This window comes from Panthera leo, chromosome D3 (genome assembly GCF_018350215.1).
Source record: "Panthera leo isolate Ple1 chromosome D3, P.leo_Ple1_pat1.1, whole genome shotgun sequence".
NCBI lineage: Eukaryota > Metazoa > Chordata > Mammalia > Carnivora > Felidae > Panthera > Panthera leo.
Genome location: NC_056690.1, coordinates 93,486,778 through 93,505,100, shown reverse-complemented (window position 1 = coordinate 93,505,100; position 18,323 = coordinate 93,486,778). Strand labels below are relative to the sequence as shown.

General features: G+C 46.6%; 1 protein-coding gene across 9 annotated transcripts in view; it reads right to left on the bottom strand.

The window, feature by feature from the left end:
- Positions 1-18,323, bottom strand: part of ATP9B (ATPase phospholipid transporting 9B (putative)) — a 249,489-nt gene that overhangs the window by 189,285 nt on the left and 41,881 nt on the right. For 7 of the 9 annotated variants that reach the window (XM_042909654.1, XM_042909656.1, XM_042909655.1 and 4 more), the window contains one exon: positions 10,965-11,073. In XM_042909654.1, the coding sequence (XP_042765588.1) occupies positions 10,965-11,073 (109 nt within the window). Of the gene's footprint in view, positions 1-10,964; positions 11,074-12,659; positions 13,183-16,129; positions 16,154-18,323 lie in introns of those variants that run through there. The other 2 variants (XM_042909662.1, XM_042909661.1) reach the window with 2 other exon arrangements.

The window sequence follows — 18,323 nt, the reverse complement described above, 5'->3', positions numbered from 1 at the left end:
AGCTGGAGAGAAAAGAGAAAGAGTGGCGGAATCAAAAAAAAAGTAAGATGCTCAAGTTAAACACACATTTGTTTTCTTATTCTATCAGGAAACAAAGTGTGAGATAGCTTTAGAAAGAATATGGAAATAATGAAATATCGTGGTAAGAAACAGATGAAACACTGAGTGTTATTCACCGGACCCCTTCCCTTCTAACACGGTCTCACTATCTGAAACAGTCTACCATCCAAATACCAATGAAGAGCCCAAAATTGCCAGAAGAGACCATGCAGACAGACTTGCAGCCAACCACGTACACGTTTTGCTGCAGCAAAGGCAGAAATAAGTATCAACAGCAAATGACCATCTTCACTAAATAAAGATTTTGTAGGAAAGTACACGGGTTTAAAACACTTACTAAGTACCTCACTCTTAAATATTTTATCAAGCAACAAATACAAATGAAAATTATGTGGTCTTACTATAGACAAGATACTTCAAAGTCTTGGTTAAGCCTGCTGGTGTCTGCCTAAGAGAAATTTCCAACCTCTGTTTTCTGTGGTTAGAAAGACTTTTTACACCTCTACCAAATGTTAAAATACAAAGTACTGTTAACACGAACGGTTCATAATTAACAAGTTCTAAAACTCTCGATCACGAAAACCAGAAACCTGACGAGAAAGCAGGCGCCTGCAAATGTACAAAAATCCCAATGCCCCGCGATTCTGTATGGTTATGTTACCGCTAAAAGGGAGATGAACTAAATATGGCTCAAAATCGTCCCTAGTCTCTCATCTCCTCTAGATTTTCGCTCATCCCATGGCAGTTTCTTGCTGCACAAACACTCGCAGCGTGGAGACTAACATCGGGCCCTTGGTACAAGAGAGAAGAAACCACGGGTGAGGATAGTGAGCCACCACGAGCCTGTTCATGAGGGTTCGATGCCACTGGTCTAATTCACGAGAAGAAAATCTCCAAATAATGAAAAAAGAAAAATAACTGAGGGAGGGAGGGAAAGAGTCTAAGACGCTGGAACATGCCGAAAAGGAACATTATTTAAAACTGGAATGGAGCCGGCACGGAGATCTGGATGAATCTGGAGAACTCAAGGCAAAGAATGGGGCCCAAAGAAATCTGACGCATTTCTCAAAGGCCTGAAAAAGAAAATTTTTTTTTAAGTGTATTTATTTGTTTATTTTGAGAGAGAGAAAAGGGGAGGGGCAGAGTAAGGGAGAGAGAGAGAATTCCAAGCAGGCTCCACATCACATTGCCAGCATAGAACCTGACGTGGGGCTCGATCCCACAAACCATGAGATCACAACCTGAGCTGAAGCTGGACGCCTAACTGACTGAATAACCCAGGTGCCCTTTTAGGCTTTTTTATTTTTTAGGTTTTTTTTTTTTTTTTAAGTTTATTTTGAAAGCATACTGATTGGGGGGAGGGGGGGGGAAGGGGCGGGGCACAGAGAGACGGAAAGAGAAAATCCCAAACAGGCTCCATGATGCCACCCTGAACTCATGAACCCTGAGATCATGACCTGACCTGAAATCAAGGGTCAGACGTTTAACCAACTGAGCAACCCAGGTGCCTCTGGAAAAAGAACTTTAATAACATTAAAAACTAGTTTTAAAGGAACTAACTAACCATTTGCGGTAAAAAAAGACAGGTCCCTTCTCCATGGAATAGACACCTGAAATGTAAAATTGCAAATGGAGGGAAACATCAGCTATGAAAAATGAAAACACAGAAATACTACTGTAGGGAAATTAAGATATTCACACTAGGGTTAAACAGCCTTTCTAGGATTAAAGTAAAAACCACAAAGGAAAACAGAAGGTTTGCATACATAAAAATTATAAACTTATCTACATCTGAAAAAAAAGATAGAGGCGCCTGGGTGGCTCAGTCTGGAGAGCATCCGACTTCAGCTCAGGTTGTGATCTCACTGTTTGTGTGTTCGAGCCCTGTTTCAGGCTCTGTGCTGACAGCTCAGAGCCCGGAGCCTGCTTCGGATTCTGTGTCTCCCTCTCTCTCTGCCCCTCCCCCACTCAAGCTCTGTCTCCCTCTCCCTCTCTCTCTCTCTCTCTCTCAAAAATAAATAAACAGTAAAACAAATTTTAAAGAAAAAGATAAAAAATGAGTCAAACAAGATAAAAATATTTGTCATGTGATAAGCTTCTCTTAGAGAAATTCTGAAAAGGTAGAAATGGACGTATGAAGAAAGACGAGTAAACTCGTATAAAAGATCACGATAAACAAGGAAATGTGAAAAGGTCAGCAGCAAGCAAATCACAAGGAGAGTATTTTTCACCAGTCAAGGCAGCAAGTTAAACCCAGTGCTGTACCTGACGCGAGCAAGGATGCTGGGGGAGGCGCGAGCGGCCACACTGGAGCGCAGGCAGGCCTAGGGCTGTCATATTTGATCTGCAAACCCCTCATTTACTTAAGTCATCCATCGTCTGAGATCCTGCCAGGTGCCAACAACCTCGGAACCTTCAGGGAAAACAGCCGCACGAACACAGAGCAGAGGACCCAGCAGCACAGCGACCAGCACAGTAACAGCAGCTACCAGAGGGAGGGGGCGGGGTGCTGGCGACACACACACCGCCACACGACTCCACCTGTGCCAAGGTACGTCGTGTCAGCCGGCGTTTCTTGTTACTTTCACGTATTCCGGGCCCCAATCTCCAAACAATGCGATAAAAGACACGTGGCGCACCAAGGCCACAAAGAAATGAATTCACACAGATCCTCCCAGGATGAGCTGAGAAAGCACGACGGGTCACGCACAGCCGGTCCCGAAGCTATGAATCTGCTCCTGTGTATCTGTCCCACCCGGGAGGACCCGCGTCCACCGCGTGCAGCCACAGAGGACGGAGCAGATGAGATCATGAATCTCAGCTGCTGATCAGTGTCGACCTACAACAACCTACGACAACCTACGACGACCGACCGATGGAGACCTACCATACAGATCTGACAGATCGAGAGCCGCTACTAGACTATCCAGAACATTCTTTTTTTTTTTTTTTTTTTTTTAAGTTTTTTTAACATTTATTTATTTTTGAGACAGAGAGAGACAGAGCATGAACAGGGGAGGGTCAGAGAGAGGGAGACACAGAATCTGTAACAGGCTCCAGGCTCTGAGCTGTCAGCACAGAGCCCGACACGGGGCTTGAACTCACGGACCGCGAGATCATGACCTGAGCTGAAGTCGGCCGCTCAACCGACTGAGCCACCCAGGCGCCCCTCCAGAACATTCTTGAACGGATACTTCCCAAATGCTGCTCAGCCCACAGATGCTGAAGACCACCCAAGATGAACGGGAAGCACCGAGCAGGCCCTGACCTCATGAGAAAAGACGCACTGTTCTACTTGATCCCCACCATCACAGAAGTGGACGAACGAGGGATGCCACGTGATTAAGAAGGAAAGTCACCGATGCCTCTCTGAGCAGCAGCTGCAGAAACCCACTCCGATGACTTCTGAGTTCATCAGCTCCTAAGCAATTTCTGATGGGAAAATTTAGCCAACATTTGAGAATACTATTTAAAAGAAACCCAACTATCTGAAGACATGACTGTCACAAAAGGGACTCCTTCTTGCCAAGCGGAAGATGCAGTAACACAAGAAACCAGTTACATGTTAGGACATGCCTGGGGAAGTGTGCACTGCCCACAGACAGTGTGTAAAATGCACTAAAGAGGGATTTTTAAAAAGAGATCTTTCAAGAAAACATTACTCACAAACAGTAAATTTCACTAAAAGATGATAAAATTTTAATAGGTATTTCATGATTTTTTACGTAAAAATAACAGTAAGAATTTTAACAAGTATGTGACAACAGTGTTGACAGAAAGAATCAAAGATGCTAAAATACACAGGAAGAAAGAACATTGTGTCAGCGGGTCAAGTTCCTTTCTGGCAAGGAAACTGGAACACAAGAAACACCTAAATATGTGAGCGTTCTCTCTGACAACTACACACGCACACAATGTACACAAGTTCAAAGACAACAGACTTTCTTCTCTCTTTCATGTGTCTAACACGTTGAACAACAGAATGCCATAACCATTACAAGAAACAGATAAGAGCCAGTGGAAATCAGTCATCACCGAGTGTAAAGAGAAGCCACAGCCCAGAATTAATTCCAGATCATTTCTAAAGCCCCACATTACCTTGAGGTGGGCATCTAGAATACACATTAATAGTGGGTGACATGATACAGTCCTACTGAGATTTGATGGTTGATTAAAACAAAAGCAAGTAAACAAAAACCTCTGAGTTTATCCTATCTGCTAGAATACTACAGGAGCTCTTTCAAAACCACAGTCCAGGACTCACTCGTGTTTGAATCCCCGGGGGGGATCACAGTGCCGACCATAGGGAGTACTAAGTATCTGGAACTGAATCGTGAACCAGCCAGCAGAATGATTATAGCCCAGGATGCAATTCATACACCTCTCTGGAGCAAAGGTTAAAAAAAAAAAAAAAAAAAGCATTGATCCCAAGAAACCAAAAGCAGAATGACCCCACAATTCAAATTCCTCATCAGGGATTTCTGAAAAGCTGCCAACAATTTCATTTTCTCCTCCTTAACTCTGACGGACGCTATCCATTAGGAGAGAACCATGAATCATAAAGCAGGTCACAAACAAGGAGAAAGCAAAGAACGGAGCAGGAGCAGACGTGGAAAATTCCCACGTGACAAGACAGCCTCTCAAGCAGCAAAGTGTGCAGTTGGCTAAAGATCACCCGGTGTCGACTGAGCTCGTGCACCAGTTAAAATACTCTCTGCTTCTAACAAAGCACCCTCAAGACCTGAGCATACTTAAAAGTGGTCGTGGCTTTCCTTTTGAAAAGAAAAAATAGAGCAGGGAACATCTTCCCAGAGTATTTCTACAAGAATGTGTGTAAGAACTCCAAATACAAAATTCAAATACTGTAAATACGATAAATACGATAAGACAAACCGCAGTTAAGTCACATAAGGAAGGAGCCATCAATGCCACTCAAAGAACAGATAACCTATGAAATGCTACAAATTAAGGAGATGAGCAAAGACTATTCTTCCCAAGAAAACAAGTTTCAGACTAGCCAAGGAGCATTTTTTACATTTTTACGTGCATTTTTCACATTCTAGATTTTACTCATCAATCATCTGCGTCAGAATAACAAGCCACAGAGCAACGTACAACCCACAGAACAGCCACATGAAGTCAGAGGGGGCTGGGCTCACACAGCCGCTCCAGCGAAGCTGCAGGGACTCGGGGGCCTCAGGCCCCTCCCCTGTAAGGTGGAGAGAACACCAACCTACCTAGGGTGGCAGTTATGCCAATGAGCAAGTCACCTGACACAGATCACAGAGGAGGAAGTCAGAGATAGCCACACCGTTACCATCTACGAGTAAAACGTCCTTTCAAACGGGACCAACGGTCGTCAATTTGGTGTAAAAAGGTAAATCTCCGTTTGTATTTGAAATAAACCCACTGACAATTATTTTTAAGATCTTCTGAGTTCGAGTATCATAGAAGCGTAAAAGACCTAATTATTAGTATGCCTTCGTCAACAGCTTTTACTATTTTTAGGTGACAGTGACATAACATAAAATCAGCCATCGTAAGCGAGTACTACAACGGCACGGGGTATATTCACGGTGTTTTGCGACCCACTCTGTCAGGTTCAAATACATTTTCCTCACCACAAAAGGATGCGTCGACCCACTAAGCAGTGCCCCCCACAACCTGCCTTCAGTTCCAGTAATCTACCTGTTCCCATACTTCACGTAGATGACGTCGTACAGTCCGTGACCTTTTGTGTCTGATTTCTCTCACACGGCTTTTTCGAGGTTCCCTCATGTTGTATCAGTATTAATTTTTACGGTTGAATAATACTCCAACGTGAGAAAACGGCACAATTTGCTTATCCACTCACGCGCCGATGGACATTCGGGTTGTTCTCCCCCACTGGCGATCATAAAGGGCGCTGCATGAACGTGGCTGCATGTGTATTTGCTCGAGCGCCTGTTTTCAATTCTACAGGCATTTGGGAACATCCGAATTTCTCCTTCACTCGTGAATGGGGCACACAATTCTTGGTTGGCAGTTTTTTCTTTTGTCATTTTAAAAACGTCATCCACCTCCTGTCCTCCACAGGCTCTTACTCGAGAGGCCTTGTGTGTGACAAGCTGTCTCTCCCTTGCTGCTTTCAGAACATTCTCTTTGTCCTCGGGTTTGAACTGATTACAACGTCTCACACACAACGGGTGTGGATTCTCTGTGTTCGTCCTTCGAGGGATTCACGGAATTTCCTGAACGTGTAGATTCATGTCTCTTAACAAATCTGGGAAGTTAACGGCCATTATTCCTTCAAACTTTCTCTCCGCCCTCTCCCTCTACGACTCCCACGACTCCCACTGCACGCACATTAGCGCATTTAGTGCTGCCCCCAAGTCCCTACTTAACTTTCCTCGTTCTTCTTTCCACGTCTCAGAATGGATCATCTCACGTGATCTAGGTTCAGGGTCAGGGATTCTTTCTCCCGGACACTTAAATTTGCCACTGAAACTCTCGAGTGAGTTCTTCTTGCAATTTATTATAATTTTTGGCACCAGAATTTCTCTTGGCTTCCTTTTGATCATTTCTATACCTTTACCGATCTTCTGTTTAATACAGTACATTGTTCTCCTGATGTCTCTTAACATTTTTCAGTTGTCTCCTTTAGCTCCGTGAGCATACTTATGGCAGGTGAGTTAGACTTTTGTCCAGTAAGTCCAGAATCTGGGCCTCCTCAGGGACAGCTTCTGTTCCTTTCTTCTATGACTGGGCTACATGGTTTCTCTGCATGCTTCATAATTTCCTGTGGAAACCTGTACATTTTGACTATTATAATCTGGTAATTCGGGAAATCAGTCACGTCCTCTTCTTCTGGGTTTCTTTTGTTGCCAGTATATGCTGTAGCCGTGCACGTCTAGTGACTTTTCTAGAATCGTTTTGTAAAGTGTGTATTCCTCGTCATGTGTGGTCTGTGAAGTCTTTCAGTCAGTGTTTTGAAAAAGATTTCCCTGCAAGGGGAGGGGGTGAGATTAAGAAAGAAAAGGAGGGATGATGGAGGGAAGAAGGAATGAGAGGAGGAGGAAGAAAGGGAGGAAGGGTGAAGGACAGGAGACAGAGGGAGGGAGGTAGAGAGGGAGGGAGGGAGAGAGGGAAGGAGGGAAGGAGGGAGGGAGGGAGGGAAGGAGGGAGGGAGAGAGGGAGGAATGGAGGGAGGGAGGGAGAGAGGGAGGGAGGGACGGAAGGAGGGAGGGAGAGAGGGAGGGAGGGACAGAGGGAGGGAGGGAGAGAGGGAGGGAGGGAGAGAGGGAGGGAAGGAGGAAGGGAGGGAGGGAGGGAGGGAGGGAGGGAAGGAGGGAGGGAGAGAGGGAGGGAGAGAGGGAGAGAGGAAGGGAGGGAGGGAGAGAGGGAAGGAGGGAGGGAGGGAGGAAGGGAGGGAGGGAGGGAGGGAAGGAGGGAGGGAGAGAGGGAGAGAGGAAGGGAGGGAGGGAGAGGGAAGGAGGGAGGAAGGGAGGGAGGGAGGGAGGGAGGGAGAGAGGAAGGGAGGGAGGGAGAGAGGGAAGGAGGGAGGGAGAGAGGGAGGGAAGGAGGGAGGGAGGGAGGGAGGGAAGGAGGGAGGGAGGGAGGGAGAGAGGGAGGGAGGGAGGGAGGGAGAGAGGGAAGGAGGGAGGGAGAGAGGGAGGGAGAGAGGGAGGGAGAGAGGAAGGGAGGGAGGGAGGCAAGGAGGGAGGCAAGGAGGGAGGGAGAGAGGGAGGGAGAGAGGGAGGGAGAGAGGAAGGGAGGGAGGGAGGCAAGGAGGGAGGCAAGGAGGGAGGGAGAGAGAGGGAGGGAGGGAGAGAGGGAAGGAGGGAGGGAGGAAGAGAGGGAGGGAGGGAGGGAGGGAGGGAGGGAGGGAGGGAAGGAGCAAACAGCCTCTCCCAGCCTTGGCAGGCCGGCTGTCCCGGGGCACCCGGCACTCGGCAAGCTGTCTACAACTCTGCCTGAGACCTCACCTCTGCTTGCAGTGAGCCTAGAGACTGGCTAGAGGCAAAACACTTTCTTGGGGTCTTTTCTGAGCATGATTCAGTGCCGGCCTTGGATGTGGCTTTCAAAACTCTCCTGTCAACACACGCACTTCTGAAGGCCCCAATTTTCCAAAGAATCCTGTCTCCAGCTCCTTCTAGCGGGCACTCGACACTCTCTTCGGTGTGTCAACTATCACCTGTCGCCCCCCAGCCACTGCTGCTGACACAGGCTTCCGAAATGCCGACTGTTTTTTTGGCTCTTCTGCCCTGAGTCACATCCAATCAGAGGAAGAGAGACAACCGTCTTGAGTCGGTCCTTCAAGTGGCCCTGCCAGGCTGGACAGACACAATTCTCGCAAGTGCGTGCCGCTCCACTACCTTCAGAGCCACGGCCTGGAGTCCCAAACTGAGAATGTGGGCTGCTCTCTCTGAGGCAAGTGCTCGACCCTTCACTGCTTCTATGCTCAGGAGGGCAGGCAGGACTGCCGACTGATGGTTCACAGATATCATCATGCCATTTAGTTTTGAATGATACAATTAATACACGGAAACGAATCTCTACTCATTCCAAATATCACAACGAAAACAATTTAAAAACTAAGCTGGGACCTATACTATATTCCAAAAAAGACACATCAAAGGTACACCTAATTTACCTGACCACTCTGGGGATTCCTTTTTTCCAAAACTTCACCTCTTCTCTACAACACACCTTTCCTCCACCATGCCATTACTTCATACATCAAAACTCTTCACTAGTTAACCGTTCAATTTAATCGCAAGAGTATAGTCTTTTCAAAAATGGTACTGGGACAACTGGATACTCACACACAAAGGAATGTGGACCCATGTCATACACCCACACAAACTACAGAATGAAAACGGATCACACATCTGAGCGTCAGAGCTAAAAGCGTAAAACCCCTGGAAGAAGATATAGAAGTAAATCTTTGCAACCCTGGGTTGACAAACTGTTCCTTAGGTACATCACAATGGCATAAGCAATAAAAGAAAACACAGATGAGCAGGACTTCATCAACATGAAAACTGTTGTGCGTCAGAAGACACAAAGAAAAGGAAAAAAACACAAGCCACCGAATGAGACAAAATATGCCCAAATCACAGAATGACAAGGGACTTAAATCCAGAATATATAGAGTTTTTCCAACTCAATAAATACAAAAAAAGAACCCAGTTCCAACAGTAAGCAAAGAATCTGAAAAAACACGTCTCCAAAGGAGACATACAAACGCCCAATAAGCAGATGAAAAAGACGCTCAACGTCATGAGTCATCAGAGAAACACAAGTCCAAACCACAACGAGCTACCACTTCACGCCCAACAGGACGGCTGCAACAAAAAGACAGACGCTAACAGGTGCCGGTGAAGACGCAGAGAGACTGGACCACTCACACGCTGCTGGTGAGACAGCAAACCGGTAAGGCCAATCAGAAGAGGAGTTTGCAGTTTCTCAAGAATGTGCTTACCATACAATCCAGCAATTTCACTCGTGGCAGGTATGCTCGCAGAAGAAGTAACATCACGTTCGTACAGAAAAACCGCACGCAGACATTTGCGGCGGCTTTCTTTACAGTCGCCTCAAGTGGAAACAACGCAAATGTCCACCCACTACTGAATGGGAAGCAAACACGGCACGCCACAGAGAGGAGGAGCCCTGGGCAACGAAAAGAAAAAGAGCGCTGCCAGGCGCCACGCCAGCGATGAACTGATGACCCGTAACCACAGGACGCCGGGGAAAGAGGCCTGTGACACCAGCCCACACGCTGCAGGCTTCCGGACACCTGCTCCTCGGGGGCAGACCCATGGAGACAGAAAGCAGACCGGGGGACGGACCCGGGGCTGGAGGAGGGGCAGGAGGGGCAAGAATGGGATGACGGCTAACATATTCAGAGTTTCTTTCTAGAACGTCAAGACCGTTCCAAAAGCAGACGGCAGTAATGCTTCCATAACTCTGTGAACAGACCCAAACCACTGAACTGTACACTTTAAACGGATAAACTTTACGTTACGTGAGATCTGTCCAAATAAGCTATAAAAATATTTTTTTGGAGAATTATTTCAAATAAATAATTCAATGTACAAATGTCCCCATGTAATCAAAAGGTACAAACTCCACTCTAAACCTCAACTTTGAAACAGGCTTTGAAGTTATTATGAATACGTGTTTAGTTTTTCGGTGCCTTCCTTCATTGTCCCCCATTGATGCGATCACTGTCATGGTGTCACTGTCACTTTTTGACGGGCGTAATGCCCACCCACAAATGCTTTCCCCACACTCTTCCCAATACATCGCTTCTTTTCCACTGAGACTGAGAGACCAAATAAACAAACTCTTTAAAAACATAAATTAAGCAAGGGTTAAAAGCCCTGAACGAAGTTAAGGAGAAATGGGCATAAAGTGGTCCCACTTTGGATCATGACATGAACTGTAGGTGCTCCGAGACCTTGCACTTAAACAGTTTAAGGCCCTGGTACTAACTGTCTAACCCTACGACTGTGTTGAAAATATAACACAAACAGAGACGGCAGGTAAGGTGATACAGGGCTTCACAGAAAATGTCCTGCACCAGCTGGGTATCACACGTGTCTACGTGCACACGCCTCATATACAAACCGAGACAGAGCGCACCACACGATCATTTCTCGGTGTGCATGTGCGCATGTGTGTTTAAGTGTGTACATGTTTATACTCATACACACACATCCCAGCATCTGGAGAATGAATAAAAAATCTACCTTGAATTTGTAGGCATTACGTTATCGTAAGAAAATTAATTAGATACCATATGTAATTTCATAATACTATTTTCAGTAACAGAATTATGACGTTTTCTTTCATTTATGTTAACTCTGACGTGATGGCTACATTAAGCAAACGATAAACTAAATCAAAAGTGTCTTGCTGACCTCTTACTGTGAGCTTGCTGTATAGCTGTGAATTTACTTCCTTGTCTCGCTGAAAACGCCGAAATTCATCAATTGCTTCCCTCATGATGGTAACAGCCAAAACGAATCCCTATGAGACAAAATAAAATCAGGTATTTGAAAAAACTGGATTTTAAATAACAAAACAGTAACAAAGTTTTACTCCCCACCCCCCACCCACCAATTTGTTACTTCTAAAACATAAATGAAAACAAAGACCAAAAGGAACAATGAAACACCACTAAAAAAATATAATATATAAGATTTATGATTCTATCAGCCAAAACTTTTTTTTAAATTCGTATCATAGCTTGTATTTCAAGCCAAACATCAGAAAGGACTCAGTAACCTAAAAATAAGGAAACGAACAACCTTCAAAACCCCATGAATTATATTTAGAACATGCGAGCATTCAAGTTTAAATTAACAAAGACTGACATCAAAATCACACATTTCCTATACTTCTCTTTCTGGTAGAATGAGATGTGTAGCAACAGGAAGCTATCCCAGCACGACAAGTTTCTCCCCGTGGCAGCGTCTACAGACACACGTGGGGCACAGGCACAGCCACCACGCTTTTTTTCACTTTTTTTAAAAAATATTTTTATTTAAACTTTTTTTTTTTTTTATTTTGAGGGGGAGGGAAAGAGAGAAAGACAGCATGAGCAGGGGAGGGGCAGAAAGAGGGAGAGAGAGAGGATCCCAGAAAGACTCCACACTACCAGCGCAGAGCCGGATGTGGGGCTCGAACCCACAAACCGTAAGATCCTGACCTGAGCCGAAATCAAGAGTCGGACGTTTAACCGACTGAGCCACCCAGGCGCCCCTACTTCCTCACTTTTTAAGTAAAACCCCGGACAGATTAACTTGATGCTATCTAAATAAAACTTTTTTCAAAGTGTATTTATTTATTTTGAGAGAAATAGAGAGCACGGGAGTGGGGGAGGTGCAGAGAGAGAGGGAGAAGCTCAAGCAGGCTCCGTGCCGTCAGCGCAGAGCCCAACGTGGGGCTCGAACTCACAAACTGTGAGGTCACGACGTGAGCCGAAGTCAAGAGCCAGATGCTTAACCAACTGAGCCACCCAGGCGCCCCTACAGAAAACCTATGTACTTGGAATCTATTGTGAAATCTATTACACCGCTAACGTGGCTGGAGTCATTTTCAAAGGCTACTTGGGTGTTTTCTGACACGTTGCATGGCTCCTCTTCAAGTCAACCTCTCTCGGACCACACTGTCCAGTAGGCTTCATTTGACTACTGGGATGAGCATCCCCCCGTCTACTGTGAAAATGGCCAAGGCAAGGCCGGGCAACTCCCCTTAGGGGACAGTAACCTGTTATCCCAGGGCTGTTTTTGTGTCGCCGACAGGCTACACCACGTGGGCCCCTGGAACCCGTGGTCCTTGTGTTTACTGAAACACGGCCGTCCCCAGCGCATTCAGAGTTGTGCCACCATCAGCACCATCTGACTTTCATCACCCCAAAGAGAAAGCTCACCCCCCTTTCCCATCTCCCCTGCTCCCAGCCCCCTGCAACCATAGCGCCTCTTCTGGGTGACACGGTATGGTTGGCATTTTCATGAACTGCCAAACTGCTTTCACCACTTAACATGAGCTTACTGGCCATATACACGTTCTCTTGGGATAAATGCTATTCAGATCCTACACCCACTGTTTACCTGTGTCATTTGTCTTTTCACGTGAAGTTGTAAGAGCTCTTCATGTGATTCTGGATATAAATACCTCGTTAGATATATGATTTACAAGCGTGAGGTTACACTTTCCAGGTTGTATTGTTTCACTTTCTTGATAGCGTCCTCTGATGCACCAAAGTTTTTAATTTTCATGATGTCCAATTTAAATTGTTTCTTTGGTCACCTGGGCTTTTAGTGTCCAAGATCCCAAAACTCCACCTCTGTTTTCTTCCAGGAGTCTTACTGGGTTCAGCTCTTCCACTGAAGTCTGTAACCCATTCTCGGTTACATTCTGTGTGTGACAGGAGGCAGGGTCCAAATTCATTCTTTGGCTCTGTCTCCACCGACCTGTCTTAGCACCCTTGCCAAAAATCAAGTTGTCCTAAGTGTCAAGGTTTGTTTCTGGACTCGACGTGTATCCCGTGATCTATCCTTCAGCTGGTACCACACCTTCTTGATGACTATAGCTTCAAAGTAAGTTTGGAATGGGAGGCAGGAGTCCTCCAATACTGATCTACTTTCTAGGTCGCACTGGCTACTCTGCGTCTCTTGTATTTCCATATGAATTTTAGGATCGGTTTGTCAATTTCTGCCAAAAAAGCTACGTGGGATTCTCACAGGGATTGTACCGAATCTACAGATCAATTCGGAGAGTGCTATCGTTACAATAATATCAAGTCTTTCAATTCTTGAACATGGGATGACTTCTATCTATTTAGATCTTTAATTTTTTCAAAAACGTTTTAAGTTTTCAGTATGAAATCTTGCATTTTAGCTAAATCTACTATTTCTCCTTTCTGATGCTTTTATAAATGAAATTACTACACTAATTTCATTTTCCGGTGGTCACTGCTAGTATACAAAAATATAAGCGCTTTTTGTGTATCTATCTTATACCCCATAGCCTCACTAACTCCTTTATCAGCCCCAGCAAGTCTGTGTGTGTACTCCCCAGATTTGCCTACACACCAGGTCATGCCACTTGTCAACAGAGACAGCTTTTCTCTTTCTTTTCCATCTAAATGTCTTTTAGCACATATAAGACAAAAAAAAAAAAAAACTATGAAAATCCAAAACAGGAAATACCAAAAATACTTTAAAGAAATTTAGTGTTATCAAAAGCCTTAAAATTTATACACATTTTAACCAAACAGTTCCACGTCTGGAAAGTTATCCTAAAAAACAAACAAAAAACCAAGGATCCCGGCATCAAATATAAAAAACCGGAAATAACCTAAATATCCACAAATAAGAAATTCCTGGTACACTCATACGATGAAATACCGTATTTCCTTAACTCAAAGATGCCGTTAGTCTCGGGTGAGAAGACAATACCACTTTAAATACACCAATTCTAAGTCACAACTCATTGTCAGTAACGTGAAAAACACACATCTACCCATCCGGGAAAGACAGTTCTGTGAGCCATTCTCACATAGAGAGTATTTACCATTAGGACTCACGTTCACCACGTAGAATTCCGTAAAACTGTGTTTGTGACGGACTCATCCCGAGAGGTAAGAGGAGAATGGCCGTCAAGCACGTTACTTACACACCGAAGACGGTACCGTTAAAGGAGAGGGTCAGTCAGGCGAGCGCATGGCCATCACCTGGAAGGTGTTCTGCTCAAGCCCCACCTGAAGAGGGCGCCTTCACCTCTCCTCTGTGAGGCGCAGGTCCCAGATATGTGTGTCATCTAAACTGTGCAGGTGGATGTAACTTTCACCCTTTAAACCTATGGCTTAAAGACAGCAAAAGTGAATTCTCCATTCATCAAGGAACTTTAAGCCACAAAACGTAAGAGTTCCCAGTGCTTCCGAGAACTCGAGAAGTGAAAGTAGGTTTCTACTTCAAAGCAGTAACATTAGAAAAGATGCGACAGAGGGTTGGGTCCCAACTTGTAAAACAGGAGGTGAGCGCTCTTGGGAGGAAACAGAGCCCTGAAGACCGCTGGTGCACACGAGCAGCTCGCAGCCACGCTCCAAACCTAAGGTTTCCCCAACACGTAACAGATGTGGAGGCCACTCCCGGGCCACCACGTCCGTCTCCGGCTTATCTATCCCGAGAAAAACCCCAAAAGCCAGCCTCAGAACATAAAGCAGATTCCAAGAAAGGCACAGCTGAGGCCAGGGTTTCCTTCACAGGCACTGGAGTCTACGACCCACGGACCTCCACCTGCAGAGTTTACATCTACTGAGTCTTAACTGGGTCACTGCAGACTGACGGCCTTTGGAAGTTGTGGGTAAGTAAGTCTTCCCACAGGAGGGGCCGGGCCTTCCTGCGACCTCAGCACCGACCACGTCCGAGACCGAAGCTACGGTACCGCTACTGGAAAACCCAAACTGGACACAAGGGGGTGACAGTACTTCAGTGACACAACAGTATTTGAGGTCAGCCTGTTAATCAGAACGGGTGACGGGAATGTCTCACGTGGCCGGTCCACGGGCCATGACTAAATCTTGTTTCATAAAGTGGACTTCTTTTTTCCTACTTCGCCAGACGACCCAGGAGTCATGTAAAGTAACTGCCAAAATAATATGCATTTTTATAAAAAGACAAAAAATTCTATTGATATAATACCAGTTTAAACTTGAGGGATTCTTATATACCAGAAGCTTTTTATTTTAAGTTTATTTATTTACTTTGAGGGACAGAGAGAGAGCGCGCGAGCACGAGCAGGGGAGGGGCAGAGAGAGGGGGAGAGAGAGAATCCCAAGCAGGCTCCACACCGTCAGAACAGAGCCTGATGTGGGGCTCGAATCCATGAACCGTGAGATCATGACCTGAGCAGAAGTCAGATGCTTAGCTGACTGAGCCACCCAGGAGCCCCCAGAAACTATTTTATGGGGTTTTTAAAATTTTTTTGAATGTTCATTTATTTTTGACAGACAGAGAGAGAGCACGAGTAGGGGAAGGACAGAGAGAGGGAGACACAGAATCCAAAGCAGGCTCCAGGCTCTGAGCTGTCAGCACAGAGCCCGACGTGGGGCTCGAACCCACGAACCATAAGACCGTGACCTGAGCCGAAGTCGGACGCGTAGCCGACTGAGCCCCCAGGCGCCCAAACTTTTCTATGTTTTTTGAATGAGTCAACTTTTAAATGCCACAAAAACCTAATGAGCAATACTTCAGACAGGGAAACTGAGGCACAAGGAGCGCAAGTACTTTGAGAGCGGTCGTCCCTGGGCGGCATGCGATAGGAGTCCCAGTGAGGGATGTGCTTTCTCCTTTCCGTACTCCACCCACACCACCGAAGTACAGAGACACTCAGGAAAGGAGTGGACAGAGGGAAGGACTGGAGAATCATACTGAAAGTCAGAGTCTCTTGCAAATGCCCTGGTCACCCTGGAGGTTACGTGTTAACAAACTTCCAGGACCACATCTTATATGGAAGAGGTAGCATCACCAACCCAGACTTCCTCTAAGAATCGTCTGCATGGGCAGGTCTATCCCACCTCATTCATTCCGACAGAAGCACTGCGATCCGTTTTGGTACTCTGGTTACACCAGCTGTCCCTCAAAGAGCTGTTCCGAAGGCTGAACGATACGAAAGGTAATCCTCATTCCGACACAAGAATGTAATGATGAAATCAATTATTTTCAGTTGACTCTTCTGTCATATGGCAAGATATAACAGAAAGGAGATCAGAGCTGAAGTAAACAATATTGCCAGGAATAACTGACAAAAACGATTCCGAAGCTATCACTGTTTTCAGAAACACCCTTTAGCTGGAGAACAGAGGGTATTCAGAAGTTTCCTGCTGAAAATTAGCGGGCGGGAGACCGAAGACTTGATAACCACCAGCCGGATGACGGGTTTACGCTGGATTGGCGGGTTTCTGTCAGGGAGGAACCTGGAGATGCCGAGCCCTTTTTCTGAGCAAGAAACCTCAGAAGGTTCTGCCTTACGGAACCTCACAAGGCAAGCAGAGAAAAGGCGGTGCGACGTGAGTGCGTACAAGGCCACGCGCCGGGGCAGGCCCCCCAGGACGGGGTGAACGGGCGGCTCGAGAACCAGCAGGAACTCAGGAGCTGTGAGAATCCTGCTGAAGAATACTTCCTTGACTTTAAAACAAAACAAAAAACAGTATGTGGTCTGGATACAGATTTAGTGTAAATTTGCCGCGACTAAGAAAAAAGATCTTCTCTATGTGGTATCTGAATTTTCAGTTTCCAAAAAACGTTTCTGAGGGGAGCTTGGATCAAAGAACCAGCCTACCTAAGCCTGCTTCCGGGATCTGAAGGCGAGCCTGATGCACACGTCAACTTTTTAAGACCTTTGCTAAACCAGAGGTTAAAACGTGCACGAGGAGCGCAAGCGCAGACTCGCAAGTCCTGACTGATCACACGACCAGAGGCACTGATCACACACGGTCGGCACACTTGACCAGACCTGTACGTGTCACACGACCGTGGCTGCCACCGGGGCGGGGAACGGCAGGGCGAGGATTCCTAAGCAGGCCAGCTGGAGGTCCACCGGGGCGTGGGGACAGGGGCGCGGGGAACGGCCGGCGCGTCCCGAGGAAGCATGAAGCGCAACTCAAACGGGAGAAGCGGGCTTTTCACTCTTCCGCGGGGCCCCCGAGCCTCTGCTCAGCGTCCCTTCTAGGAGCACTGAGCCAGGTGCCTACCGGGGGGACACTTCTCTGAGCACGGGGAAGTGAATTCCCACACGCCCAGTGCTTCAAACACCTGCGGCTGACAGGACAGGACAGGTCAGGTTGGCGGACGTAAACTTCACACGGACAGAGGAAGGGGCGGCTCTGGCCGACACAGCCAATTCTGCGCACACTTAAAAGCAAGTCCTTGTTAGGAATCCACCCGCAACGAACATTCTCTTTGGCTACGAGCCACTTAAGTCACGGTCATGAGGAAAAGACGCAAAAGCAAAACAAACGAACGCTCTGTACGTCAGAGTTTTAAGAGGGTCCCGTGTCCTCAGACAATCAGCGCTAACGGACACTTCAAGCCGAGCTGGCGGTGACACCGGAGGGGTGAGAGCACCCTGCGAAGCCACGGGTAGGAAGAGGGGCCAAAAATAAACACCCTGAGATGGTAAGTACACTTGATCTACGCTTTCACTGGAAAATGGGAAAACTAAGCAGGGCTTAGGCAGTGAGATTCCCAGGATGCACAGGGAACAACGTGCAATCAGACCGATCGTCACAGCCGCGTCTGTTAACTGTGAAAAATCAGAAAGAAACTCAAAGTCTCCTTCCCCGGGAAGATGGACAAATCGACTGTGTACATATTCAACGGAACACTTCCGAGAAGCGAAGAGTACGGGAACCAGACCTGTACGTGTCCGGGATCCGTTTTATGAGACAACGTTAAGTCAAAACGCATGTTGCAAAAGGGTCCACGGAGTAAGGTGATCTTCATGCAAACTTTTCAGAGCATGCGAACAATACGGTTTCAGGGAGACAAACGTTAAGTAGTAAAATTACTGGGAGACGCGTTAACAACTGAAGCTCAAATGCAAACAGAAGTCGCCCGCAGGGGAAGGAAGGTGAGCAGGGGGAAAAGAAGAGAAAGGCCCCCCTCCGTCGCCTCTCCACAGCCACCTGGCTTGAACACCAACTCTGAGCACTGAGGTCTGAGCTTCGGTGTCGCCCGCGTGCTACGCGACACCCACACAGTCACGGGGCT